We start from the raw sequence: 27,406 nt of genomic DNA, 5'->3' as shown, positions 1-27,406 counted from the left end.
GAAAAATGTCCAACAAGTGGACTTTGTGCTATATCATCTTTAATTACAACATATGAACCAAGCTACCCAATATATATTTGTCATCTCAATCTTTATTTAAACGGTTTTTGACGAACAATTTGATATATTACAATGGCTTTAACCATAGATTATCTGAACATGCCATACAGAATCTGAAATAAATAGGACCTTAGTGCCAAATGTCAGTATGTACAAATGTGGTAGGCAAAATTACCATCCTTACAAGCTATATACACTGACTGACTGACTGACTGTAGAACACACTCTAGTAACAGGCTCAGGGTGCCCAACATGACATCATAGTATCAAATATAAATGAATACTAAAGGTTTCAAATTATACTTCAAGATGGGAACCAAAATATCTATGAAAGGGAAAATGTGTAGGCAAAATGGATTTAGACAAAATTCAGGCACGTTAAATGAATGCATAAATGCAACATCCTCTGAAAATCCAAGAATCAAGTCAAATTAACATTAAATCCACAACAACAGATAATCAACAAATTTGCTGCATGACACAAAGGACCATGAATTCATACACAAGCCAAAATGAACATACAGTCTCAAAGAGATCCTTGGGTCAGTTTTGCTTGTATCCCTTTGTGTAAGTTTTATAAAGCCAAAGTCACCGTCTCATATTAGGAATCCACTGTGCCATTATATCAGAATGAGGTAAATGAGCCTGTCACAAGATAAAAAAAAAAAAGTAATACATATAACATTTAAAAAAAGGCAAAACTGTTCCCTTGAAATGTCAACGGATGTCCATCGAGAAAAACACTCGACTGCAGCGAAACCTGTGAGGGGCAGTTTTGGTTGAGTGCAGGTTTAACCCAGAGGACAGAACCAGCTGATATCTTCAAGCTTTAACATGGAGAATACTTCCAAATCAATCACAGCAAGTAGCCAGTAACAAGAGGAACGACTGCACTTAAGCTACATGGGCTTTGAACGATCAACATTCACTTCAGTCATTAATATGGGGTCCAACTAAACCTCTCCAACCCCACGTTCCATATGCACACATGCAAGAAAATAGCAAATAGGAAATATTGCATTTTAAAGCATACTGTGAGATAAATTAATTAATATGAACACATCCCTTTTTAAATATAATACATTCTAAATTGAAATACGTTTAACTGTGCAATTTAAGTGAAAATACAGGAGGAAAAGAAGGTTAAGAGGAAGCTGTAGTCTGTTAAGGACCTTTTGTCAGAGACAGTAGTTTTCAGATAAACAGTGGAACTGAATATAATGGTGCCACTTCAAAGTTGACATCTAGAGAGCAACGTGTTTGCAATGACATTCATACAAGCACAGTACAGTACAGCTTTAGGCACATGCAGGAATGTGGTAGGAACCTGTGCGCCTACTCAAAGATGCATTTAGAGCTGCAAACTGGGGGCAAGTTCATTGTAAAGTCGAGCCTCTTTTCCACACATCACGTTTAAAAAAAATGCACAATCCCAAAACAGGCAAACACACATCGCACACGCACGCACGCACGCACGCACGCACGCACGCACGCACGCACGCACGCAGGCACGCAGGCACGCAGGCACGCACGCACGCACGCACGCACAATGTAATGGTCTTTCAAGTGACCTCTCAGTCCCCACATTGTGTTGGGTGGAAAGCAGTTTCAGTAGAGGTTTATGTGGTGTGGGGACGCCTCACACACTCAGAGGCAGCATGCCTGGTGGGGGCATGGCTCTAGATGTCGCCATGGAGGTCAAGGAGCTGGGGTCCAAGCCATTTACAGTCCTGCAGTAACCACATGGACATGTACAATATTAGCAAACATGGACATGCATACAGGGCAAAAAACATATGCATAAAACCAGGTGTAATGCATTTAGTAGCGAGGAGAAGGAAAAAAAACGCTTGCTAAAAAGACTCACGTTTTGTCAAAGTAAGTGGTATGTAGGGAGTGAGAGAACTTTGTTGCATTGCTGTTGATGAGTTTGCCGTTGTCTGTGGAGTAATTTTTTCTTGCTGCCTGGTCTTTGGCAAAGTTCCTACAGGCGGCGATTTTGGACTCCAATGCCTAGTGACAAAACAGGAGATACAATCTGTTTTTAGCTTAATCATAAACATCTTTATTTTTCTCCTGTGGCTGTTCCTTAGTTTTATGTTTTAAATTGAAAGAGAATAAAACCTACCCCAACTTTCCTCAGAAGATCACCAACAATATTAAGAGCTGAGATTCTAGCAGAGGGAGTAAGTGATGAGTTGCCACAGCCATTGGTTAATGCTGCATAAGGACACAAGCTGATATTAGAATACGCATCAGGGAATTCCATGTGTGCAAAGAAGTGCGTGATTAATTTATTCTAACCTTTTGTGGTGATAAAGGGGTGCTCTATACTCTTTCCTACGGGTGTGGCTGGGAGGGATAAAGAGGCTTGTACTGCAGAATCAATCTTGTCGATGTCTAAGGTGGGTGAGCTGGGCGCTGACATCCTGTCTGTAGTCCGCTCCCGTACTGCCAGCTCCTGTCTCAGGTCTGCAATAGACAGAGTTAAATTCATGAAATGCTCCTCCACTAGCCCTGCCACAGATGACATACTGCTTGAAAAAGGACAGAACAGATTCTTGTTTTTACCTCGTGCTTCATCTTTCAGCCGCTGCACAGATACTAGAAGAGACTCCTTCTCATCCAGCTCACTTTCCAGGAAGGCATTTCTCTCAATGGCCTGGTTTAAACGGCCCTCAAAGTCCTCAAGAGAAACTATTGTTGCCCTGCACACATGTAGAGGTTGAAGGGCACGATTGTTAATATCTTTGATGAACATTATATTAGTTTCAACGGATAGAAAATCTAAATACAGCTTTAGAATGAATCATATCCCCAGTGCCACCCAAAACCATTCATACAGAGACCAAAATGCACTGTGTCAGTCTGACCTTTTGGCTCTCTCCAGGTCATCATTGGCCTGCTCAAGCTCTCGGACGTATTTGTGGAGCTGCTCCTTGATGCTGCGTGTCTGGCCCAGGTCATCCTCCAGCATAGAAATCTGTTTATAACTCTGGGCGTACTGATGCTCCAGCTTTTCCTGATAGAGATGGATGACAAAACAATTGTCATATTTCCTTTCGATGAGGCATGCAGTGTGAAAGTATAATATTATATACTATACAATAAATAACAGGTTGCAACCTGGTGAATCATAAGGCAGTTAGTAAAGATGATCTTCCACACATTATTTCACTTTCAAAGAGCCTCTTTGTTCCCAGGGGAGGCCCTGTGGCTCATTTGCCCTCTGGTACTTTACAGTACAGTTAGCATGCCTGTGTTGTGGCCCCCTGAGGCACAAAGACAGGGAAGCCTGATTCATGATCTCTCTGGTTCATTCACACAGTTTTTTTTAGCATTAGCTGCTGCAATCATGTTCACATGTTGGATCATGTAAAAATCTAAATAAGTTTCTGCTCTGTGTACAGTGGCTACTTTAATTCTCTGAATGTATACAGACAAGAGAACACAGAATAAATCTGACTACCGTTCATGCCTGCAGTGATTAAGACCCAGACGTGTCTTTGCAGTTTTCTATTTTATTCCAATCCAATTAAGAGGGCTAGAGGATTACCTTGGAACCTCCCTTATTAACGCAACATACAAATAAGACATTGGACCTTGTCCTAAGGATCCAACAGAGATCAGATAACCTCTTAAGTAACCACAAATGACTTTATTGGTGTCCTGACCCATAGACCATGAAAGCAAGCCAAATCCCAAAACAAGCTCCAAGTCTGGCAAGTCTCTAGGCCCAGTTACCTTGAGGTTGGCCACCTCATTCTTTAGTCTGTCGTTTTCAATTTGGAGGTCTCGAAGGCGGTGTTCCGCTTGACCAAGCTGTGCCTCCAACTCAGCTTCCAGCTCCCGGCTCCCTTCCTGAAACTCCTGCAGCTCCTCCTGGGCATCATAGAAACTGGATGGCACAGACACAGTGGGGAAACATTCATTGTCAATTACCAGCTACTGTCATCCATCCACCATTCAATTCTGTAGAACTGACTGGCTGAACGACATGCATGAGTTCTAGAAAACCGAGTGGCTTTTGTCCTGTATGATAAGCCAGGCTCAGGCTTGTATGTTCTAGTAGCTTTATCTCCAATGGCCAGAAATAGACCTGCATGAAAAGCCCAGTCAGATATTTGTAGATTTTTGACCTTCAGTCCTGCCTCTGCCAAACAGGATCCGGTGCACTGCTCAGCATTGTCGAGTTAAGCATTCTAAATATAGAGCTCTAAAGAGACAGCTGAACTGTGACATTAGGACGTTCAGAAGTAGCTCAGAAAAAGGGGCTGCTGTCATGAGTCCTCAGCTGTGGAAGAGGTTAAAAGTTAGAGGTGCAGAAAAAATGAGAGGACACAAACAGGATGAGGACATGTGCTAAGAGACAGGATGTGTGTACACGATGGTCAGAGCTGACCCCATGTAAAGAGCACACACACACACACACACACACACACACACACACACACACACACACACACACACACACACACACACACACACACACACACACACACACACACACACACACACACACACACACACACACACACACACACACACACACACACACACACACACACACACACACACACACACACACACACACACACCACACCACACCACACCACACCACACCACACCACACCACACCACACCACACACACCACACACACTAGAAGTAAACATTTCAACATAGAATAGGAAGGAAACCTAAATTAGGTGGGGTGTGCACATACATGACAACACTGTGGTTAACACTGTTCTGAGATCAGCTGAATGCCGGGATAAATGGCCTCACAGTGGCTCTACAGAGCACTAGAATCGTTGTTGTGCAGGGGTTGTTCAACACATACCAACACAACAGTGGCTGCTTCATCAGCACGCCTGGCCATAAAACTTCCCTGCTTGACAGTCATGTCTCACACTTTTCAGGGTAATAACCACCAACAGCCCTTATTATATGTGACATACAACACCATGAAATAACATTAAATGCATGAATGCAGGAAATTAAAGTACATTTCACACATTATTAAATCTTTAAGTTATAATCATAAACTGTGTTATATTCAAACAATTGCAAATGATTAAAAAAGTAGGGACATTTCAATAGGTAACTGATAAACAGTGCATGCTGCCACTATGAGCGGTCGTCCTGAGAAAATGTGCACTGAAACATGTGTGAGCCACTATATACTAGTTATTTTTTCCATGGGTTGTAGTTTTTCCCCTATGTACCCGCGGCAGGAAATTCTTAGAAAACCACCAGGACTTTAACTCGCTCTGTGCAGGTTTACACTTCCTTTGAGAATATGATGGGGCCCTACTCCACAAATAGAAAAGACAGACTGAGTTCAACAAAGATTTACAGAACACTCACAAACACAACTGCTGCCCACCCGCACATAGACTGTGGTCTCTGTTTAAGAAGTTAAAGATGTTGTCATTTCCTCCTGGGCAAGCCACAGCAGTTTGTGGGCACTGATTTTAAAGAGCCTGTCTGGTCATTTGCCTTATATGGCTAAACACAGGTTTCTGTGCTGAAACTTTAAACGAGACGCATCCACAAAATTACATATTCAGCATATTAGCATCTGCCTATTATGTAAGAGTAGGCAACAACAACTTTTAAAAGTTGGTCTCCTGCTGTGTGTGTGCTTATTTCATAGGGGGATTGCTGTCATTTTCTTTAAACCGTAGTTCAACGTTCTTGCAAAACAGATCACAAAACAATGACACTTTTTTTTTACATCACCCAAATAGCAAGAATGAGCTTAGTACTAAAATGGGTACAGCAAGCAGCAAAATGTGCACCCCAATATAAATATTTAAAAACTGTAAGATTTAAATATTGCTTCTACAGTCAGAACCAGAACATGTTGCACGTTTGTTGGTGTGTTTACTTTCATGTGCATCTAGGAAACGATGAGAATGATGAAGCCAACAAAGTTGTTTGACTGTGAAAACAACTTGTTGTACTACTAGAAAACTTCAGACGAAACTGAATGTCACATAAGTAAATGATGCTGCTTACCTTTTCTTATATTTGAGGGCCTGGGACTTCCAGTAATCAACTTCCTCATCCTTTGACGTAAATTTGGGAATCATCTCTTTGTCCATGTCAGGGCACCCTGAGGATTAAAGAGACATAATTATTAGCCTCACAGCAGTTTCAGTTAGCTTATATGAAGACGATGCAAGGTTAGTGCTAATGAGGTTAAAAGTAGAACAAGCTTTAAAAAGTGAAAAGATAAAACTAGCAGGTGGCTCAAACATGGTACAACAACACATTCACTATTCACATCCTTTTGCATGTAGAATCATGTACAGTTGCATTCCCTTCTTATCTCAGTTCTGAACAACCTGGCAAATCAAGATTTAAAACATTTCCCTCACTCCTCACTGGAGAATATCGTGGATCTAGCTTTACATGAAAGTGACAAACAAAGCTAGATCGGCCTGACCATGTCACCCTGCCATTCTGAGGTCAGGTCATCCTTGGTTACTCAGGGATCACTCACTATAGCCTCTGATGGGAAAATCACCCAATTATTGAGAAGCTGGGTTTTTGATAAACATCCTCAATCATATGCATGTCCAGTGCCTAGTATAAATGTGCTTCATCCTCATTAAATGTATAACCTTAGAGCTCAACATGTGATGCCAGTATTAAGAATCCATTAAATACAATCCAAGCTAATAAAGTGTGGCTAGTGCCAAATAGAACAAAGCGGTCTGTTGTACTAGTGAAGTTTTGACTTAGACTTAAAAAGCTTTTCTTCTTCCTTCCTGTTTGCTGAAACAACACTTTACTAGATGGTTGTTCCTCTTTTCTGGTGAGCTAATAAACTCTGACTCACTCTGATCTGTGAGAACCAACGAGGCAGGTCTCAGAAAATTATTAAACACATCTGGAAAGAACCACTGTGTGTGTTCTGCATTGGAGAGAGATACAGCTCCAACACACCCAGTACTGTAGCTCCAGGAATATTCACAATCAAGCAGAGATGAGCAGGATTTCCTCCTCAAATCCTTCAGCTGGATAGAAAGTCAAGCAGACTGCTCACCAGTTTAAGGCAGTTATTTTCATCAGGCTTGCCTATAGGCAAGGACGAGGGTGGGTTATTTTCCTTGCAAAGATGGTCTAGACTCAGAGGCAGGACTGCCTGCTCTTCCCTTTAAACATTCCTCTGAGATGTCGTAATCAACAACCTACTCGCTACAGGCCCCTCACGTGTACTTTGTGAATCACGAAGGGAACTGGAGATCAAAACAACCTGACAGTGGAGAGTGTGTGGGGGGGCTGCCAGGCTGCTATTGACATTACAAGTGAGCTGCATCATATCAACTGAGGTGAGTCTTCAAATAGCTCCGGGGAAGACCAGATATGTCTTCTGTTTGCATTCAGAAAACAGAATTACGAGGTAATCTGGCAAACATGGCTGGATGGTCTGGGTGGAATCTGGTGCCTTCTATTGATCCCTGTACTTCTTCAAAAGGCATGAGCAACAGGAAACTGTTTCCATGGTGATTCAGAACAAATTACTTATTGGGATAATCGCCCCCTCAAAAAGAACAAAAAAGACATGGCTATTTATTAGCCCAATGACCACTGGCAGAGGCTACCAAAGCTGTCTCACATATTTAGGACAGGTGCGCAGATGGACAGAGTGGTTACACAATACAACACTTAAAATGAGCCGAAAAGGTTCAGTTACATCACATAACAGGTCAAGTGCTGAGACTGACAGTACAAATGACAGTTCCTGTTATCTCTAATTTCAGCATCCTTTGGCGCAATGTCCACTTGACCCCTGGATTTATTTGTCTGTCGTAACAATATCAGGACAGCAGGTCTGGTTTACGGTGACAGTACACTCATCGTTGAGCCATCTGGGAACATTACAGACAGGGGAAGGTAGTGAAGAGAGAGTTTCCTTTCCCACATTCTTGTCTCTACATCCTCTTTTTTTGTTGCAGATGACTAGTTGCTTACTAAGAGTGAAGTACTGACAACCATGGAGTCACATGTGCTTTAATGGGGCCTGTGAGAGGGCTTAGTCAAAGACCTTTTGTAGTCTTATTGGTTTGCTTGATTGTGAATAATAATCAGACCTACAGCTTAACAGGGTGTGGTGGTAGTGTCCCCCCTGAACTGGGCCCATATTCGGGAGCTTTGTGTTATATTTTAGCTGCAGGGGGGGCATGCAGTGTTGCTAGGCAAATGCTAAAGGTTCCACATAACCATAGTAGTTTATCAAAGTAAACATCGAGAAACAACGAAATGACGCTTTAGATGATTTAAATGCATCACAAATAATTTATCATTTACATATTTGTCTGCAATAAAGCCATACTAAAAAATAAATAAACACACTGACATTTCTCAGGCCAATTTAACGTAACGTATGTGAACAGCGGTAGGTTGCCATTTAGTGATAAACGCCGATAAACACCGCCGTTAATGCAATCTTGACGTAAAATGTACTGCGTGGTTCCATAGACAATGCCGAGCAGTAGCTATATTTTATGCTGTTAAAGTGAAATAGAAAATAGCACATCCAAGAAGTGAAAATGAATGGCATATGAAGCGAAAATCAAAGCGACAACCTCTCGACACTCGACATTATAACCGAGCTCGAGCTGTCATCTCGGTACGTTACTCACACAGAAGCCGCGGCTGAACGAACAAACCCGGGTCAGATATTATTAAACACATTAAACCTGAGTATTTTCACGGTTCAGTTCGGTACCTGCTCATGTCAAATCGGTGTCCAGCTATCTTCTGTGTTCGGAGGTCGCCTTACAGCCGGTGTTACATCCAACACACACACACCTATGCCCTGCCCTGGCCTCGGATGATACTAGAGAAGTGACTGAGCTGTGTTTAGGAAATTGCCAACGCGTCTCCCGGAACCGACGTCAATCTTGACACAGACGTACGTGTTGACGTAGCCACGTTTACGTCAGATCTGGGCAGGGTTGTTCTAGAAATAGATGTACAAGAATCAGCCGCACCTTTTTGAGAATGTAGATTTTTAGCTAGATAGTTTTCACTACAGTGACCACAAGGTGGCGTATGATTGCCATTAACCACCACACATGGACAGAAAACATGAAGACGAAAAACACACCATGACATTTTTTCTAATATCCGTTTCTATTGTCTCCCTGAAAATTATTTTGGGGCACATATTGGCTATGTAATGTTGATTTCTTAATTGTTTTACACCACCTGCTTTTTGCCTCATATTACCATATATTATTTTTTTCTATAGCTACACAATATCATCCTTATTATTATTAATATTATTAATAATATTATGATTACTTTTAACTACTACTGTTATGACTATCGATCACCATTGTTATGTCTATGCACTGATTATAGAATAGTATAGAATAGCATTTAAAATATATTCAAGACTTTGACAGACTTTGGCTGTTACCCCATTTGCCCCTATTGTCTCACAGAAAATAGGCCTACTGGATCAAATCCCAATGAACTGCCAATAATAAGTTGTTGAAATCTTGATACTTTTTATTTAGGAGTGAATGTTAGTGCAGTCTTAAGAACATGGAATGTGAACCAGCTTGGCCACTTGAACTGCAAACAATGCTTCAGGGGACCCAATCAGTGAAGTCACTGCAGTCACAGGTGGCAGGCCCGGTTTTACAAGACGCAGCCTCCACCCTCAGCCACAGATAAAGAAAGTCATGCTGAGGGAATTCACACTGCATTTACAAAGTAAGACTGTTAGTCCTAATTTCCCAACTCGCTTGTTGCAGCTTTCCTTCAATGGAATCTAATAAGGAGGATAGCCAGGAGGAGTGTCCAGTGTGCTATGAGTGTCTGTCGGGCACAGAGAGGACTTTGAGCTGCGGACACGTATTCTGCCACGACTGTCTGGTCAAAACGCTGGTCAGCATCAACAGCGATGGAAAAACTATTAGAGACACTATTGTTTGCCCTATATGCCGACACCTTACATTCATCAAGAAACAAAGTGAAGCGCTCGTGTCCCTCTCGGCGAACAAGGATCCCGGCGAAGGGCAGACCCTGGAGGTGCCTCTCCCACCGCCTCCGCAACAGCTCCAGAGCGCACGGCGCGCCTCCACGGACGGTTTACCCAGAGAAGTTAGTTGGGTTGTTAGCTGCTTCAGGGGGATATCTGAAGCTATCCGTCGACAGAGGTTGATCAGCCCCAGCAATAATGCATCTCAAATCTTTATCATAAGCGCTCAAGGGAGACCCATGGCTGAAGACGATGCGCTCAGTGTTGTGATGACTGTGGTTCAACCCCAGCAGCGCAGGCGAAGGCGCAGGATTTGCACAACTGCACGATGCCTGCTCCTTTTACTGTCAGCATTTACTGTACTGGCATTGGTGGCTGCAACTTTACCTTGGATTCTGTTGGCATAGCACAGTGATGGTCTGGATGTGGATGTCTGGGTTATGAAGTGCCAATAAGGAATGATGAACTGACATCATCCATTGAGTGAAGTGTATGCAATGGAGGGTGTAAAGCAGTTTATTTGTCTCACTGATCAAATTAAGTCAAATAAGTTTAGTGTTTAAACAGGCCTATGCAACATGGCTTTAAGATGTGATTAGATACTGTCATTTACTTCACTGATTTTAAGTAAAACCTGGGTGTTAATAGACATGCCCATGTGCTTTATGAGCATCACCAAGCAACAGTCTAAAGTAAAGTTAAGGTTAATGCCTTGACAACTAAGTCTTTTGTGATGCATTCCTTTCTGTGACATGTTCTACATGAAATCTTTAGTCAAATATCAATATGAAAAGTTAGTAAATCCAACAGGAGTTTATTTTGAAATTATAATTTCAACAATAAAAAAGGAGGTTTTGGCAGAAAAAATGCAATAAAAACCGTTTAACCCAATTCCCATTGTTGTTAAAGCAGCTCAAGTCATTGTTTTGTTACCCTGTTGTTGGATACACTGTTTCCAAGCAGCTGTAAAAGCCCTTGCAAACTGCAGTGCTACAACATCACAGCAGATTATTTTGTGTCTGCATATGTCCTCAAAAGAAAAAAAAGAGGGGTAACATTTTGACAGATATGAGCTTTGTTCACTGAAGGAGCAAAGTGTGATTAAGATCCTATTAAAACAGCCAGGCTATTGTTTGATATGCCTTCTCTCCTCCTTACATCACAAGGAAAGCTGTCAGGCATTAAAAAAAAAATCACACAATTTCTATTTTAAACTTAATTAATTTTACACGTGTTGATCTAGTAGAGATATTGAGTTGGTGGCTTTATTAGACCCCTCAATAACATCCTATACAGCATGCTGGCTCCCCTTGAAGTGTGTAGCAATAAAGACGGTGTAAACGGAGCCACCTTTAAGCTCACAGTGAGAAATAATTGATGCACCCATGGTAGTCTGAAGGAGATAGACTAGCATGTAGAGATGAGCTGTGCCTGGCTGCAGTAAGGAGATACACTGCTGGGCTGTGTCATTGGATTACCACTCTCTTTTAAAATTCCAGATTGAGATGAAGCCGAGAGACACAAGTTCATTATGACAAACAGGAGAAAAGAAAGTTATGTATTTAATAACAAACCAAAAAAAAAGACAATATGGCAAATTATTTATTTGAAAGAAAACTAATGTATTATTTGTTCTTGAACAAATAGTTCAGTGTCAGTTTGCAAGTATCTCTACCATCCTGACAAATTTGTACACTCATGCGTTCCTCCATGTGGCAATCCCTCAGCCATCCTGCTGGGCCAGTCCTACAGGTTACACACCTGAAGAAGCCTTTCTTTTTCAGCCAGACCCAGTTTCTGAGAGAGTGGGAGGAGGATAATAATGATTCATTTCTCCAGTTGACCCAGACTTGATTGAATTCCCAGAGGCTTCCATGTCAGTTGATGGACCCAAATTAAGCCTAAAAGTTGTAAATGCGGAAAAGCCACCAATTTTAAGTCAAAGAGATAATAAGTGAAAAGCTATAATAGAAATGTATTCGGGTCAAAATTATAACAGTACAAAGAGAGAGAAAACTGTTAAAAACAAAAACAGCGGGTTTCTCCACCCATGCTCATGTTATTGAATACATTCCTGTGGCATGATCCTCCTCCAGGCGATGGCGAAAGAAGTACGCAGATCCTTTACTTAATGAGAATGTTTAACCCCAAATCAAAAATACAAATTATTTCTTCTACCTGTATAGATTATTTTGGTGTGAGTTGCCCAGTGATGCAGATATAGGTCATAGAGATGTTGGCCTTATATTACAGATAATAATAATAATAATAATAATTAAAGGGAAACTGTATTTTTGGTGGAATTTCAAACATCTTCTGAAACATGACATGACATAATATTATTATCATTAATATTGCCTCTGAAATGTCGTTGAAGTAGAATATTGCATAAAATGGAAACACTTCAGTAAAGTACAAGCTCAGAAACTTGTACTTAGTATTTACTATATGTACGTCTTGAACAATAGTATTGTTCAGCTCTCCTATACAGATATTGTCCAGAAAAACAAACCCAAATAACAATGAAATAAAACCCACATGAAGCAGGTGAGATTATTAAAAATGTAGAGTTTAATATATATATTTATTTCTGACATTCTGATAAGGATTGCAGGTAGGCTTCACAGTACACACTGTGTTCCACTTGATATGCTAAGCAAAAGAGGGAGGGGCGGGCATGGTGGGCTTGACAAGCGGCAGGTTTTATTTGTACATTAGTAGTGAAAGCAGAAGGAGGCAGTACATCCACAGGCAACATCCACTCCTCTACCGTATTGCTCAAAAACCCCACAAAGGACCATTTATTGTGATCCACATTCTCCAGAGTCCATCTCTACATTTGATTTCACCCTTCTTAATCCCTAAAAAGACAGTGATTGACACAAAACGTGGATTATCAAAAGACTATCTAAGCGCATGCTGACACTTTTTCAGATTTTCCTTTTTTGTCCTCATTTAAAATCCCCCCCCACAAAATGTAAACAAATTGAGCTTTACTTAAGACCGACATACTTAGTGTTGAGGTGAGTTAGGAAATGTAGGTCTACAGTAAAATACTTGATACAACTATGTGTAACAGTGTACCTTTGGTGCAAAAGGTTGCTCCTATGAATATGCTCTTGATAAATTGTGTAAAGTTAATTTACTGGCGGAAATCAGATATGTAATGACGTTATGACTTGTGTGTGGGGGGAGGGAACTGATGTTTTTTTTATCTTCTTAGCAGCATAATAATCACACCTAAATTAATATGAATGCATGCTTTTAGGTGGCTGTAAGTTCCAGCTATGACGCACAAAAGCATTACAGTAATACTGCCCTGCACTGATAATAATACATGCCAACAGGCCCTAATTAACCTTCATCTTAATAGACGCGCTCATTTGCCTGTTAGTTATTACAAAATCAGGTAGTCTACCATTTGAGTCACATTCAGTCTGCACAGAAAGAGAGATACCCCTGCCTCCTCATATAAATGTATGGATCCAGCACAGAAAAAATATCCTCTAGAACACATTAATTATGCTTATAGTTCCAAAAATAAGAGCCAGAGTGAGGGCACTTGCAATTGCTATCATATATTCACCACGACTATCAATATAATGATCAACATCACCAAAATCATCATAAACATAACCCATTAAGAACACACACTGAGGCATACCATAGATCACTTTTAGAGAGGTTCATCTGAAATTGATTTTGTCAGAAGTAAACTCACACAAAAAAACAAACAAACTGAAAAATAAATGAACTGCTTTGCAATAAAATGAATGGCTTTTATCTGTAGGTTTGGGCAGGGTGACTTTGACCTTTTTGGACTGAGGTGAACAGTTAACACTGTAATTGCACTTTAATTAACAAAATTATAGTCCTATGGCATATATACAGTATATACTGTATATATATATTTATATATAAAATGAAAAGCAACACTGCAGCACTTGTTATCTGATAAACTTGAAATACCTCTGATTAATTGTCTGTGGTGAGAATAACAACAAAGGACACAGTCATTTTCAGCTTTGGAGGTGATACAGCAGGTGTGCCAAATTTGACTAAGCATCCGCTTTTTTTAATAGAATTTTTTTTTAGTCAGCTCAATAATATAGATTTAGGACTACCTTTATCCCCATTATGAACTAATTAAATGGACAAAGTGTGCTAAAAGTAATCTAAGTATTTACACAGAAATCTATTTTAATAAAAAAAGGGGAAAAAGGTTAGGGCATTGATGTGCAACTCATTAGTGCTTGCACGTTTGCAGTAAAAGCTCAGGAGAGAATTAGAAAACCCACAATTGATTTTTAGCAGAAATAACATTCTGCATTTCTGCTGCAGCATTATTGTTACCTGGTGTTAAATTGAGACATTATGAATCTACAGTAAACTTGTTCACTGTGTGCAGGGAAAAAAAATAACAGCAACTTTTTAATCATTACATTTTCTACACATGATAAATATCAGCACATATATTACTGTTCTTATATATATTCAAGATATGCATTTTACATATACCTTCCCTCTCCGAATTATATACATCATTTTTGTACAGTCTTTATTTACACTAGGGGTCAAAGGTCACTGAACCTGAAGCACTTGAAACAAGGTTAAGAGAGAGAATCATAGGAACCTAAAGGCAGTGTACTCATTCATCCTTCATAAACAAACTGTAACAGCACGTGGGTGGTCTAAATTTACTCTCCAAGGACAACAACAACAGGAACACTCACACAAAATAATTCACTGCCATTCTGAGGCCCTTGATCCAAAGCAGTTTTTTTCATATTGGCTTGTCATGCAAACACATTGTGGTGCTTTCATCAGAAGACAAAAAGAAAAAAAGAATTTACAGTGACATTCTTCTCATACTGTGCTGGTATAAAGAGTTAAAGTGAGCTTACCTGTATGAAGGTAAATGTCAGATAAAACACTTGGAATATGTGATAGAAGAGGGGGAAGTAAAGACTCTGTGGGACAATAAGGAGTGTACTGCGCTTCATCCTGCATGCAAAACCTGGTTCTACGGCTCAGCATTTTCCTAATGTGCACAAAGCTGGAATACCCTGTGAGCAATATGACAAGACTACCTTCTGTCACTCTGTTTCACCCTGAGGATGGGCTTTGCTCCTAACCATGTCAGGCTATGAGTTTCCCTTACCAAAACCTGTGAATATCATATTGCAATTTGATTGCATGTTTTAAGAAGGCAAAAATAAATTGGAAAAAACTCACAGAAATACAAACCACTGAATCATACAACAGAGATGAACAAAGCAAAGCGAAAAAATAATATTATTTTAATTTAGTTCTCATCTACGTATATTCCAGTCTTTCCTCCTAAAGGCAACTGTTCCTCCACTATGGCATGTTGGTGTTGTTTTTTTTGTCACATTTATGTACTAGCGAGCAATTGTAAGAGAAGAGTTTGCAGCCTGTAGCAGATGTGTTCGAGTTCTGATTTCAGATGGGCATTGGTGAGGCCAATTGGTGTTTCCATCAGGCCTTGGTGGCGACAGTTAAGAGTATGTACAGCCACAGGGGTGCTGGTAAGCTGTGATGCCTTAGGGTCATAGGTCATAGAGTGGTGCTCTGTGGCTCTTCCTCAGGCACAGCGTCCCCCTCTGGAGAGTCTGTCACTGCCACGGACCTCCTGCAAGGGGCACCGCTGAACTCATCGATGAGGCTGTCCAGATTGACATTGATGGAGGGGATTTCATAATTGAAGATATCTAATGGTGAGCATGGTGGGAGAGGTGAGTATGATGAGCAGAAATGGTGGAAATGGCGATGATGAGCAAGAGGAGAGAGAGGAGGAGAAGAGGGCATATGATGATGATAATGAGGTGTAAAAAACGGAAGAGAGCAGAAATAATATTAATCGTTTTGAGTCTGAACTCATGGTAAGTGGCATATGATGTCTGTCCTGATTGAAGTAATCAGTAGATAACATGTGCTTCACATTCTACACAGGGATGTTTTCAGTGTGGTGCTGCTAGTCACACCTGAACAAGCGACTAGTGTGGTATGTCACAGCTTTTTGTGTCTTTTGAGACAACAACAACAACAACAACAGATATTTTGTCAGATAAAATTCAATAACAGGTCAAAATGACTGCACAATGACACATTACTGTACACGTTTACAACAATGGCCAGGTAAACCAACACAGAGGCAACAAGATGTGTGTGGAACTCTGTGGAAAAATGGCACCAAGACACCAAGTGGGCTTGGAGTAACAATGGCAGTCTCATGAGGACCGGATAAAGTGTTTGGTCTAAATTTGTTCTAATGTGCTGCTGCATTTACTGAAAGCAGCAGGTCCAAGCAGAGACTGATGACTACTCCTGTGTAAGAATGAGATGGAGCGTGGCAGTGTAGTAAGAGGGAGCAGGGATTATAAAAAGCGATGAACCTGCCAAAGGAGGGGTCGGGGTTACCTGTGGCCCCTTGATAGCGGTGGCAGGCACGTTAGAGGCTGTTGGCATAAGGCTGGGAATGGGCAACGAAAGGAGGGGGGGCTTTAAGATGGACCTTTGTAAGCGACGGCGTCTGCAATGTGAGCGCAGTGTGGTGCACTCTGGGAACTCCTTAAGCCATGTATTATCGGCTGAACTACAACACCATGCAAAGAGTCCATAATGTGAGGGAATAGGGAACATTTTCTGATTGAGAGCTACACATAGGTAAGGCAGGCTGCAGGAGACCCCAGAGGCAGCCACAGCACGAGGCCAGGCAGTGAGATGGAGCGCATGGGGCGGGGACGGTCTGGCTTACCCTAAAAGTCCCCCTCACACTTAGCCCACACTGAATCCCTGGCCTCACACAGCTGCAAGGTACACAATAGTAGCAGGGGGATAAAGAGAATGATGAATATAGTAAAGTGACAGAATGATTGGTACATAATGACAGAACACCTCATTAGAACATCATACTGTAGATAAAATGTGGGGTTTATCTAGGTTTCCACTCCTGCTACGCATTAATAGAGACTGGACTGGTGTGTAAGCCTCTGACCTACCTCTGGAGAGTGAGGGTCTGGGTAACACAGATAAACAGAGAGCACATGATGAATCTAATGGCAACTTCCAAACAAGCAGGACGGGCTATGCTTCTCTGATGTTTCCACACATTACCCAGAAACATCATCACATAACGCAAGCAATGAATACATAGGTCAGGGAGATTTGCTCACTACGGTAGCACAAAAATGCTTATATTTACATCATTCTCAGGCATCTGTGTCTAAAAGGCAACTTTTATTCATTCAGGCATTCGTTTGGGAACAGTCAATAAAGGGGATCTCTTATATCTACAGTGACAAGTCCTACAGAGTCCTACACTCGTCCACCGTCTCCATTGGACAGAGCCACAGCGAGTCTGAGGGAGGGCCGCTGCAGCCCCACCTGTGGTGGCGGAGGGGGTGTTGTTGCCAAGGGCTGATGTTTACCTGTAGACATGCTCTCCCCGGGAGACAGTCCATCCAGGAGACCCTGCTCCAGTGGCTGGGGAATTGGGGCCGTGGCCAGGCCAGTGAACCCCGGGGGGGCTGTGGGCGGCTGAGGAGGGGGCAGACTTGGTCTCTGCCTGGGCTTAGGGGCGGGCCGCGATTTGGTGAGTGTTCCGGTCAGGGAGGGTGGGGATGAGAGGGAGTGGGGCGCCCCCAAGGGGGTCTGCCCAGGGGAGGGTGGGGGCACTTGCCCTGGAGGGCAGGCCAGTCCATAAGGAGAGGGGGTGCTAGGAGGTGTAGGGGACAGGCTGACCGGTGACGGCTGACCTGTGGACTGGTCGGACATCCCGCAAGACTGGCTGTAAGGGACCTTGGGAGGCACTGGGGCCAACTTCTTGGAACCTAGAAACACACAACACTGTCACATTAATCTTCTGTTGAAAATGAAAATACATGAAGAAAACCAATGTAAACTGAGATTGAGAGAGGTGCTGACCTTTGTGCAGGGTGTGTGGACTGTGCTCTGTGGAGTGGGGGGAGTGGCTACTGCTCTGAGGACTACAGCTTGGGGGGACTGTTGGACCTGCCACCTGGATGGCTTTGTGTCCAGTTACAGGGGAGAGCTCTTTACTCTTCAATGAACTGAAAAAGACAGGAAAAACATTAGTGTGTGAATAGTATCAGACACAGTATGTTTGTGAACAGCAAGTGTTTTGAACAGTATACACCATGTACATTATACCCCAGTGCCACAACCACTTAACCTGACTCTCGCCAGATGAACTTCATTCTGCCTCGATCACTTATCCATCTGGGATCGCACGACTGGGAAGCGATTTCAGGAGGCTGAGCCTTATCAAAGATCTTTGCATATGATTGGATAAACCACTTGTCCATCATCTTTATTGACATGCTACTTCAACCACTCACATCGGGACCAAACCGTGACGCTGATGAGAGCAAAGGGCAAAAACATGGTTTCCACCAACAAAAGCCTTCAGAAGCATTCTCTGGTGTTGTTTTAAAGAGGAAATATCCCTAGATTGAAGAACACGGATGAAATAGCAACATCCATGTTGATGCCTACCGCCATTGTTGTCTGAATCACAAACAGTCTCTTCTCGGCTACCTCAAATCTATAAAACCCTGCCCAGCGGTCCTGATTTGCCTGACCATTTTTTTGCGGACCCTGAAATCTCTCTGCAATGGAGTGATCCCAGACAGAAGCAAGGCGGAACTAAAGTCATCTGGCGATAGTCAGGTTAACAACCACGACCACCAGCATGACCGTCATCATCATCATCATCATCATCATCATCATCATCATCATCATCATCATCATCATCATCATCATCATCATCCTCATCATCCCTTATTTATGCGTTTAAGTACAGTGTTACAAATAGTACTGAGTTCAGGCAAAGCAAGTGTTTAACAATCTAAAGGTGTCACATGTTTTTAAACACCTCTTGTTTAATAGTTTTATATCCAGATGGAAACAATAATGATTTATCAATGATAAAAAGCAAAGATCTCACTTTTAATAGAAAGTATCTCCAGGCACGTTTTTCAGAACACCAGTGAATTGGATCGATTTGTTGTGTTGCATTCTGACATAAAAACTTTGAATTCCTTTCTCTGTAGCTTAGCTTATAATTATCGAACAAGAAAAAAATGATGTTGAGACACACAGCCCAGCTTGGATCTCAACTGGACTTACAAGATTTCACACTGACCAAAACACCACTAAGCTGCACAGAAGGCACACACATTTGCAGTCAGCAATAAAGAGATATGTTTCTTCTTCTTTGGGCAGAAACTCCTCAATTAACTTCAGCATTCTCATTGACAGAAGTGAGGGTGCACATGAAGTAATGTAGAGATGCTGCATTGAACAAGATACAGTAGAAGCAACTAAATCTAGACCTTTATGTACTGTAAGCGTAGACCATCCAATAGGGTGCACTTAATTAAGGACCCTTATTCACCGTATTTATCTTTGCACATCTTCTTTTAATTTCATCAATGAATGTACTTGTGGATTGTAAAAACATATTTAATTTGCTAATCGTGTGTGATGGAAATATTTTATATTTACTAAGCGCTTCACTCTAATATGTAAGTACATCTGAAATAAATGTCTGTAAGGAGGATAAACTCAATAAATATAGACTGTAGTACAGCAAGTACAGCTACAAAACCCATGCAAACTCATACCCACAGAGATCATCGATACTGCACTATAATAGACACATTTTGGATTATATGACATCTAATTAACAACAATCTCCTGCAGTCCCTTTGAGTCATCTTTCCCCCAAAATAATCCATCTGAATGGGAAGTCATAGAGCTACCAAATCAGTGTGTGTTATCAAGCGTGTTGTTCTTATCGCTGACAAAGAGTTGCTGTAATGATTCAGACCTGTGTAGTTGTATGTGCGTGTAACGCCACAGACTTATGAGTCAGGAAACTGCCTAACTGAGTAACTCTATACAAGCTCAGCACTTTGGGTCATGCTGGAAGATGCTTATACTGTATGATAATATTCTATACTGTAGCTACAGGACATAATTTCAAACAATACCACATTACTAACCTTAAAAATCCTTACTTCCTTAAAACCTGATGTTCCTTCTGCTGGTTAGTAAAACAATGCTGCAAACAGTAGAATAAATACATTCATATGCTTGTTGATATATGCAAGCCATATGCATCACTGTCCATGTATTTATCGTCTACTCAATACCAGCATGAAACCGAGCGCTTTATAAGCCAGTAACATCCTTTGTTGCTAGGCAACCCCCATGAGAGGCATCCTTGGACAATCTGAATGTTACAGAATCTGAGGTATGTATTTTGGAGGGGGAGGGCAAAAAGGCAAAACAAAAATATGAGCCAGCGAGCTAGAGGAGAGGAGAGATACAGATGCCACTCTGTGATGCATCCATAGTGGCCATGGGTGTGTTGTATTTACCTAGTCAGCCTGGGGGGTCCTCTCTCTCGGGCACATGGACAGGCAGCCCACGGCGGGGGTGGGGGCGCGGACGAAGGGAGGCTAGGGGGGTTGCCAAGGGACTGGTCATGGCGGGTTAGTACCATGGGGGTTTTGATGTAGAGTGGTGAAGCATTAGTGTCTGGTGGAGGAGCATGCGACATGTCACCAGGTGGACTGTGCTTTGGGAAATGCAGACAGCTGGGTTTGGGGTTCGAATTGATGTCAAGTGACGAGGAGGAGGAGGAAGAAGAGGAGGAAGGGGGTGGGGCTGGGGGTGTGAAGCCAGACCAGCGAAGTGGGGGCGGGGGAGAGGCGGGGGGCTGGGACTCTGGACCCGGTGCCGGGGGGCGAGCGCAGGGTGGGGGTTTGGGATAGAAGTGGTGGGTAGCAGCGTGGCACGAGGAGATGGGGTAAGGAGGGGGTGGCCGGTCCTCCCCTGGGGGTAGGTGGGCATGAGAGGTGTCCGGCCGATTGGGCGACACGTTGTCTGAGCTGTAGATATTAAGAGAATAGACAGCACAAAAGAAACAGCTCTAGTGATTGAACAGGGAGACGCATTGGAGCGATATAGGATAAGCTGTTTTGATGATTAGGGTGTTAATTGGTCCGTACCCAAAAACATAAGAAAATAAATTGCATTTTGGGGTGGGCGGCGGGCACCAAGCTTAGCACACAGTCAGCTTAGTGCAAATACAAAGACAAGCACAAAGAAACAGCAAAGGAAAGTAACATTTTATTGCCAAAGGAAAACAATATAGTGGTGTAGGACTCTGTGATTACCTTGTGTCTGCACACTGCATGGAGCTGTGCGGATCTGTCACTGGAGCCAAAGTGATGCTCTGCAGCTTACAATATTATCAAGCTAAGCTGATGACTGAATATCTCCACTCTACTGCATATGGAAACCCTATCTGCCCTTTTCCTACAGTATATGACTTGTTTGCATTGCAGGTCCTGCAGCCAGCCCAGGGCGGTGTGAAACAGACACAAAACCCTTTCATCGGCTGAAAGAGCCACAAGAGAGGAGGGGAAAGCCAGCCAAGCCAGAAGCCATATTATCTCCTGTCTGCCACACAGGCAGAGCCAGCGACCAGGAGGTGATTATTCATGTGTTTATGATAATCTTACCAAAAAATGGTAAAATCAGTCTGAGTGTCAACAGAAAAGGAAATAATTCACAACCAAAGCTCAGAAAGCCAAGCCACAAAGATGGGATATTTGAAATATAAGCATGCTTGCAAAAGACTTGCAGATTGAAGCTTAGTGCCATGTACAGAAACAGTACTTCCATACAGTATTTGGACTTAAATCCTTTTGAGTTAAAGTGAAAAATTTACATTATCCTTTGGAAAATTTGACCCACAACATCAACCTGAAGAAATGTGAACTGAGAAATCATAATAAAAACAGGATTAGACATGAAGCTGTTTACAGTGATGCACTAAGAAAACAAAAAAACATGGAGGAGTTGCAAATGAATGGGAATGTGGTTAAAACAGCCAAGGATCTTAATGAGAAAGTTGATGATGATGATGATGATGGTGGTGACAATAAAAATGAACAGGAGTGAATGCGTAAGAACGAGGAAGACATTATCTCCACTCTAACTTACCAAACCCTTTCTCCAGGTGGCGGTGTCGCGGACGGCGAGGTGGCGAGCTCTCCGGCCTGCTCAGGGATGAGAGTATCTGCGGGAGATCCGGGGACTTGCATGCCCGGAGGAGTGGAGGAGGTCTTGCGCACCAGGGTTCCTGAACCCTTACGAGACACCCAGGAGGTATCCATGACGCGGACTCCCATACTGGAGAAAAACATATCCAGAGTCATATAAAATGATGGAGAAAGAGGTGAGTAGGGGTGGTAAGGAAAGAAGTTGGGAAAAGGGTATGATACGGTACCTTTGTATCTTCCTAATGCTGCGTTAGTAGGGGGAAGAGAGGAAAAAGGGATATGAGGTCAGAAGTAATGCAGACATGGTTCACAACACCACTCAGTACACTATGTAGGATGGGGAGATGAGATCCACAGTGGTAGGGAGGAGCAGAAGTGATGTTCCACAGGTGAGAGGATGTCAGGCCACATAACCAGCCTGCACTTATCTAGTAAGCCCCGAGTTAAAGGCTTGTTTTCTTCTAATTAAACCTGTTTGGTGTTAGAAACTCACAAAACACAGACAGAACACATGCTTTATCCTAAGCTGCTCATTAATCTAAATAGATAAAAGCTATTTTCGGCTCCCTCCATATTGATAGCTGCTGATTATGCGATGCAGGAAATTTAGATGCCGATAATATTATCCTTTTTCCTTAATTTCACGGGCTATTTAGGTGAAGGCATCGGTTCTAATATCTGCCAGTGATTTTCCACCAGCTGGATGAATGACTCAGGCCAGGTGACGTGCTAACCAGACTGTGAAGGAGGCACTGGGTGTGGGAGGATGGGAAGAGAGCTGGAGTAATATTTCCTGAGAAAAAAAGAGGTAACCAGCAGCCATTCATCAGGGTAACGTTACCATAGAGACAATGCCACTAAAGGCAATTCAGCCCCAAGTATTCAAATAAGGCAGGCTTCTCTTCTCCTGATGAATCCTGATAATAGGGCTTGTACAGTATGTACTGTTATTTTTGACTGATTAGCTATATGGTGCAATCCCCACCTCTCTGTGGTCTATGGAGGGTCTACAGTGAAAACCTTTGGTTACAGGATTTGTAAATACTCGCTTTAGGCAACACATTTTTAACGTGCATGTGTACTGCTAGCCTCAAAGAATGTAAGAATTAAATGTCAGATGCCTAAGAGGTAGAGTTGGTGGAACAAGAGAGAAAAAAGAGTGAGATGTGGGCAGCAGAAGGATGCACTTGGCATCATACCCATCCTTCTTGTAAAACTCCAGCATCATGTTGTCAGTGGCGACGCTCAGTGGGCGTCGGCTCTGGTCGTGCTGTTGCTTGCGATCAGATTGCTCCATGTCTGGTGAGGGCATGGAGCTGTAGTTGGAGTTGTGGTTGGTGTGGATTGGACTGCCGTAGCTGCCTGTCAAGTTGAATTCAATCTCTGAGGGAGGAGCAGGCACATCATCAGCATATAGTATAATGGTTTTTGTGTGTGTTTGTGTTGGTATGTTTGAAGTCTACCACGTTTAAGAATGAGAGTTACATCTACCAAATGTACGGTATTATAATGATAATTTCAGAGAGATTAACACTGGGCTTTATTGCACGTTTTCACTCAACAGAGTAACAGAATATAAATAAGAATATAGCTAGAGAGATTGCTTGTGTACAGCATAATATAAATCCATAATGTATATGAGACTTGCTGCTGGGTGTTACACAATGCTGTAGCATCAAACACACCAGATATATAATATATATCACAATATATGATAAGTTAATTATGAATGCATTATAATATATATCTATATATATACATATACATATATAAACATACAGTATGTACATATACATACATTTATACATATATATTATAATTAAAGAATATAAGTATATATAATATACTGACTTCACAACTGCTTATGTTAATTGAACACAACTGGGTCATAAATTGGGGGTCATATCCTACAATATGTAATTTTAAAATCCAATTATATAATTACATTGTTTGAAGATCAATTAAAATAGATATGGTGCCCAGTCTGACTACAATATTACATACATAGTATGTGATCCCCACCTCCAGGGAAGAACCAGTCAGCATGCTGGATAATGGGCTCAATGATGCCAACAATCTGCAGGGACAAGGTGGTCATCATCTCTGTCATATTCCTGAAAAGAAGCATAGCATTAACTTACTGTCTAATCCTAAAATAATTTAATGCGTGCAAAACAGTTGTGTTAAAAGTACATACGGCTCAGTGTGTGTCCAAAGCAAGTTAGGTCCGAGAACAATCGCCATGTTACCGGGAGTCATCTTGTTTGTGTCTTGGTAGTCGCTTAGCTTGGCTAAAAATTTGACTAAATATCTGTGGGATTTAAATAAGAGTGCATTTTAAAACCAATGTATACTTAATTTATTCCTTTTTGTCCGACATGTTGTTGAGCTACACACATCAACTGTGCCACATACTGTATAGGAAGGTAAGTTTATAGCAGCAACTGTTTTAAAATGCAGATGTAGATATACTGATGCCAGCTTTGACAAGCAATAAAAGTTGCTGCAATTATAATACTTAATATTCAAATAAAATGATTACTATAGCTGTAAAAGTCATTGCTTCCCCCTTAAACCTTCCATAAAGGCATTACACAATGCATGGTGCACTGCCGCCAAATCTCTAAGAGGGGTTTTAGTTACCGTATAACAGCTGGATACGGCTAGTTAGGACATAGCTACAACTGTCATTCATACGATATTAACCATAACCATCAGGGCAATAAAACAAGCATACCAAGAAATTAAAGAAAAAAACGACACTAGCACAGCAGTAAGTGGTTATAATTATGATATATTAATGCATCATAATGAGATTGATGGGCTTCTTTGGCTGGGGATTGGCTGGAGTCTAGGATTGCCACTGCCTGCAGGTGGTGACATCTAAAGTCTGCATTTCAAACCTGCTGCTGCCATTACTTTTCTTGCCAGTAGGTGGTGCAGGTTGGACTGAAACTGCAGGGATGAAACTGATGGTACTAAGGTTTTGCAACTGGATGAAAGTGTCTGTTACTGGGTTTTGGGTAATTTGCATTAGAGACACAATCAAAATCTTACCTCCCCTGTATGAAATGCTTTTATTTCTCTGCCACATAATGTGTACAAATTTAAAAAAAATGAGGGAAAAAACTGACCTGAAGTTGTTCAAGTTGTCTGTGGGGAGTTTTTCACATGCTGACATTAATGCTTGTAGTCTCTTGTCCATATCTTGAATGCTGAGGAAATAAAAAATCATTATGGTTTACTGTTGCTCCACTTCTTAATAAATGTCACAATTTTTCATTTTGGCAGCTAAGACCAAAGACTTTGGACTGTTTTATGCTTTTCACTGAGGCCAAAGGCATAATTGTAAAAAATGCATTTAATATGAAAACAGCAACTCACTTGGAGGCCTGAATCCATTCATCATAAAGTTCAGTGGTCATCAATGGCTCAGGGAGCTCACGGAGGTATGATTTCAGAGCCCCTTTGGGTGAGAAAAACAGTCAAAACTTGTTCCTTTTTTTTTTTTTTTTACACAAGGGGAGGGTTGTTTTCTCTCTCCAGAATACTGGGGAGGCCATGCCCCATATCTCGATTCCCCTCTGGCAGGCCCTCGCAGCTAGTGTAGCTGCCAGATTCAGATTGCTCTACACAGATTTCATGCTAATGTGTGAAATGCACAGCAATATCAGAACATAAAGCCTTCAGGAGAGCACTGAGGACAGAGCTGGTGAAGACTGTACTATGCTAGCCTGAAGAACAACATTTTCTGCCAACTCGGTCCAAAATCAATCTAAAAAGTTTTGTACAGTGCAAGTGACCTTTCCATGTCATCAAAAAAACCTGGCAGATGCTGAGTAAAAACCAGTGCGCTTAATATACATTTTACTGTTTTTTTCCTAATCTACAATGACAGTGTAGGGGTTGTTGCTACTGAAATGGGCTTTGAACAAGGCGTTCATGTGGGTGTAGTTCACCTGCGATGGCGTGTGGGTCTGAGGAGTACTCCAGCACATCCAGAACTCCACAGTCAAGCGATGCTTTCAGCTTCTTCAGCTTGGAGGCTGACGGAGCCACTCTGAAGAGGCCCTGCAGCCCACACACAGGAAACACATAATCATGTGTAATTATCACATCTAACATGACCTGTGCATGAATGCCTTGCAAAAGTAATAGCCTCCATCGTTGCGCTTTTGACATTGGTTGATGATAAACAACACAGAAACAAACTGGTGGCTTCACATCTTTTAGTCCATTAAGTATATTAATACATTACTGTCAAAGCATACAGTGTATGATTAGTAACCTCAGTCTCAAAGCTCATATTTCTCATTTCAAAGATGTTGCTGCGTGTCCTCTGCCTCTCCCTTCTCTGTTTGATTTCATTTTAAATTACAGGTCAAAAAGATAAAAGCCAGTAACAGCTCTTGAGAATGAACATGGTAAAATATACTCAGGTTTAAATGATTTACTGAATATTGGAAGTAACAGCAGCTCTGTCTGATGGTCTTCATTTCTGTCAATTATGCTAGGGAAATTGAATGATTAAGTTATCTATTAAATTGATATAGGCACATTTTTGACATACAATATTAATATTAATGATTTGATGCAATGCAATCTTTTAAATAGAATGATTGACTGAAATCTAGCATGCCCCTACTTTGGAGAAATAGGTCGAAGGACAGACACGGAAGCTACACAATTTAATGCTGTGGAGCTAAACATATTTTAGCCAAAAATCAAGTTTAGTTCAGTTTAAATGTGCGCAATATTTTGAATATTTTCTAAATCCACCAGAAACCATTGAATAAAACAGTACAGGGATGTTGCTGGTCTACTGCTGCCTTGATTTCTTTTTAGGTGGGGCTTTTTTAGTTGACTAAAATACATTTAGCTGCTGCCCCATCCACTACAGTACATTGCTTAGCTTTATTACCTGTCCTCCTGCTTGCATGTCCATATTGGGGTCATTTACGTACGTAATACACTAACTATGGATAAGTACCTCACAACCCCACTTCAATTGAAGCACTCACTGTCTCTTAAGGCATAGACCAGGGGTAGGCAACTCCGGTCCTAGAGAGCCACTGTCCTGCATGTTTTAGGTTTCTCTATGCTCTAACACACCTTATTCTAATGATTTGCTTGTTATCAAGCAGCTGAAGCTTGTCACAGTTTGATTATTGTTAGACTCAGGTGTTTTAGGGTAGGGAGAAACCTAAAACATGCAGGCCAGTG

The 27,406-nt window shown here is 41.7% G+C and overlaps 3 protein-coding genes across 3 annotated transcripts in view; 1 reads left to right on the top strand and 2 right to left on the bottom strand.

Moving 5' to 3' along the window:
* Positions 1-156: 156 nt before the first annotated feature.
* On the bottom strand, positions 157-8,937 carry ndel1b (nudE neurodevelopment protein 1-like 1b). The gene is made up of 9 exons (XM_083931783.1): positions 8,802-8,937; positions 6,083-6,179; positions 3,805-3,958; positions 2,934-3,082; positions 2,632-2,768; positions 2,365-2,532; positions 2,189-2,280; positions 1,928-2,073; positions 157-1,790 (listed from the first exon to the last, which is right to left on the bottom strand). The coding sequence occupies exons 2-9, from the start codon at positions 6,166-6,168 to the stop codon at positions 1,700-1,702; spliced, it is 1,023 nt and encodes a 340-aa protein (XP_083787909.1). The 5' UTR covers positions 6,169-6,179; positions 8,802-8,937; the 3' UTR covers positions 157-1,699.
* Positions 8,938-9,805: 868 nt separating this feature from the next.
* LOC310959333 (RING finger protein 222) lies at positions 9,806-10,862 on the top strand. Its single transcript, XM_083930637.1, has one exon. The coding sequence runs from the start codon at positions 9,848-9,850 to the stop codon at positions 10,469-10,471; it is 624 nt and encodes a 207-aa protein (XP_083786763.1). The 5' UTR covers positions 9,806-9,847; the 3' UTR covers positions 10,472-10,862.
* A 4,779-nt stretch (positions 10,863-15,641) lies between these two features.
* The window catches only part of arhgap44a (Rho GTPase activating protein 44a), a gene marked incomplete at its 3' end in the record, with an annotated part of 26,583 nt that continues 14,818 nt past the window's right edge, over positions 15,642-27,406 (bottom strand). The window contains exons 11-22 of the mRNA XM_083931968.1: positions 26,143-26,254; positions 25,568-25,649; positions 25,318-25,398; positions 24,381-24,494; positions 24,206-24,297; positions 23,383-23,566; positions 22,411-22,428; positions 22,125-22,313; positions 20,492-21,004; positions 18,012-18,157; positions 17,516-17,917; positions 15,642-15,796 (exon numbers count right to left, since the gene is read on the bottom strand). Of these exons, the coding sequence (XP_083788094.1) occupies positions 15,642-15,796; positions 17,516-17,917; positions 18,012-18,157; positions 20,492-21,004; positions 22,125-22,313; positions 22,411-22,428; positions 23,383-23,566; positions 24,206-24,297; positions 24,381-24,494; positions 25,318-25,398; positions 25,568-25,649; positions 26,143-26,254 (2,088 nt within the window). The remainder of the gene's footprint in view (positions 15,797-17,515; positions 17,918-18,011; positions 18,158-20,491; positions 21,005-22,124; positions 22,314-22,410; positions 22,429-23,382; positions 23,567-24,205; positions 24,298-24,380; positions 24,495-25,317; positions 25,399-25,567; positions 25,650-26,142; positions 26,255-27,406) is intronic.

Source organism: Echiichthys vipera (genome assembly GCF_963691815.1).
Source record: "Echiichthys vipera genome assembly, chromosome: 17".
Taxonomy (NCBI): Eukaryota; Metazoa; Chordata; class Actinopteri; order Perciformes; family Trachinidae; genus Echiichthys; species Echiichthys vipera.
This window is presented reverse-complemented; position numbering and strand designations above follow the sequence as displayed.

Excerpts from the sequence above, each read along its gene's own strand:
- ndel1b (XM_083931783.1), bottom strand. The coding sequence starts at position 6,168 with ATGGACAAAGAGATGATTCCCAAATTTACGTCAAAGGATGAGGAAGTT. Across the intron at positions 3,959-6,082 it reads GCCCTCAAATATAAGAAAAG|TTTCTATGATGCCCAGGAGG; the intron begins GTAAGCAGCATC and ends TGTGCCATCCAG. Across the intron at positions 3,083-3,804 it reads ATGAGGTGGCCAACCTCAAG|GAAAAGCTGGAGCATCAGTA; the intron begins GTAACTGGGCCT and ends CATCTCTATCAG.
- LOC310959333 (XM_083930637.1), top strand. The coding sequence starts at position 9,848 with ATGGAATCTAATAAGGAGGATAGCCAGGAGGAGTGTCCAGTGTGCTAT.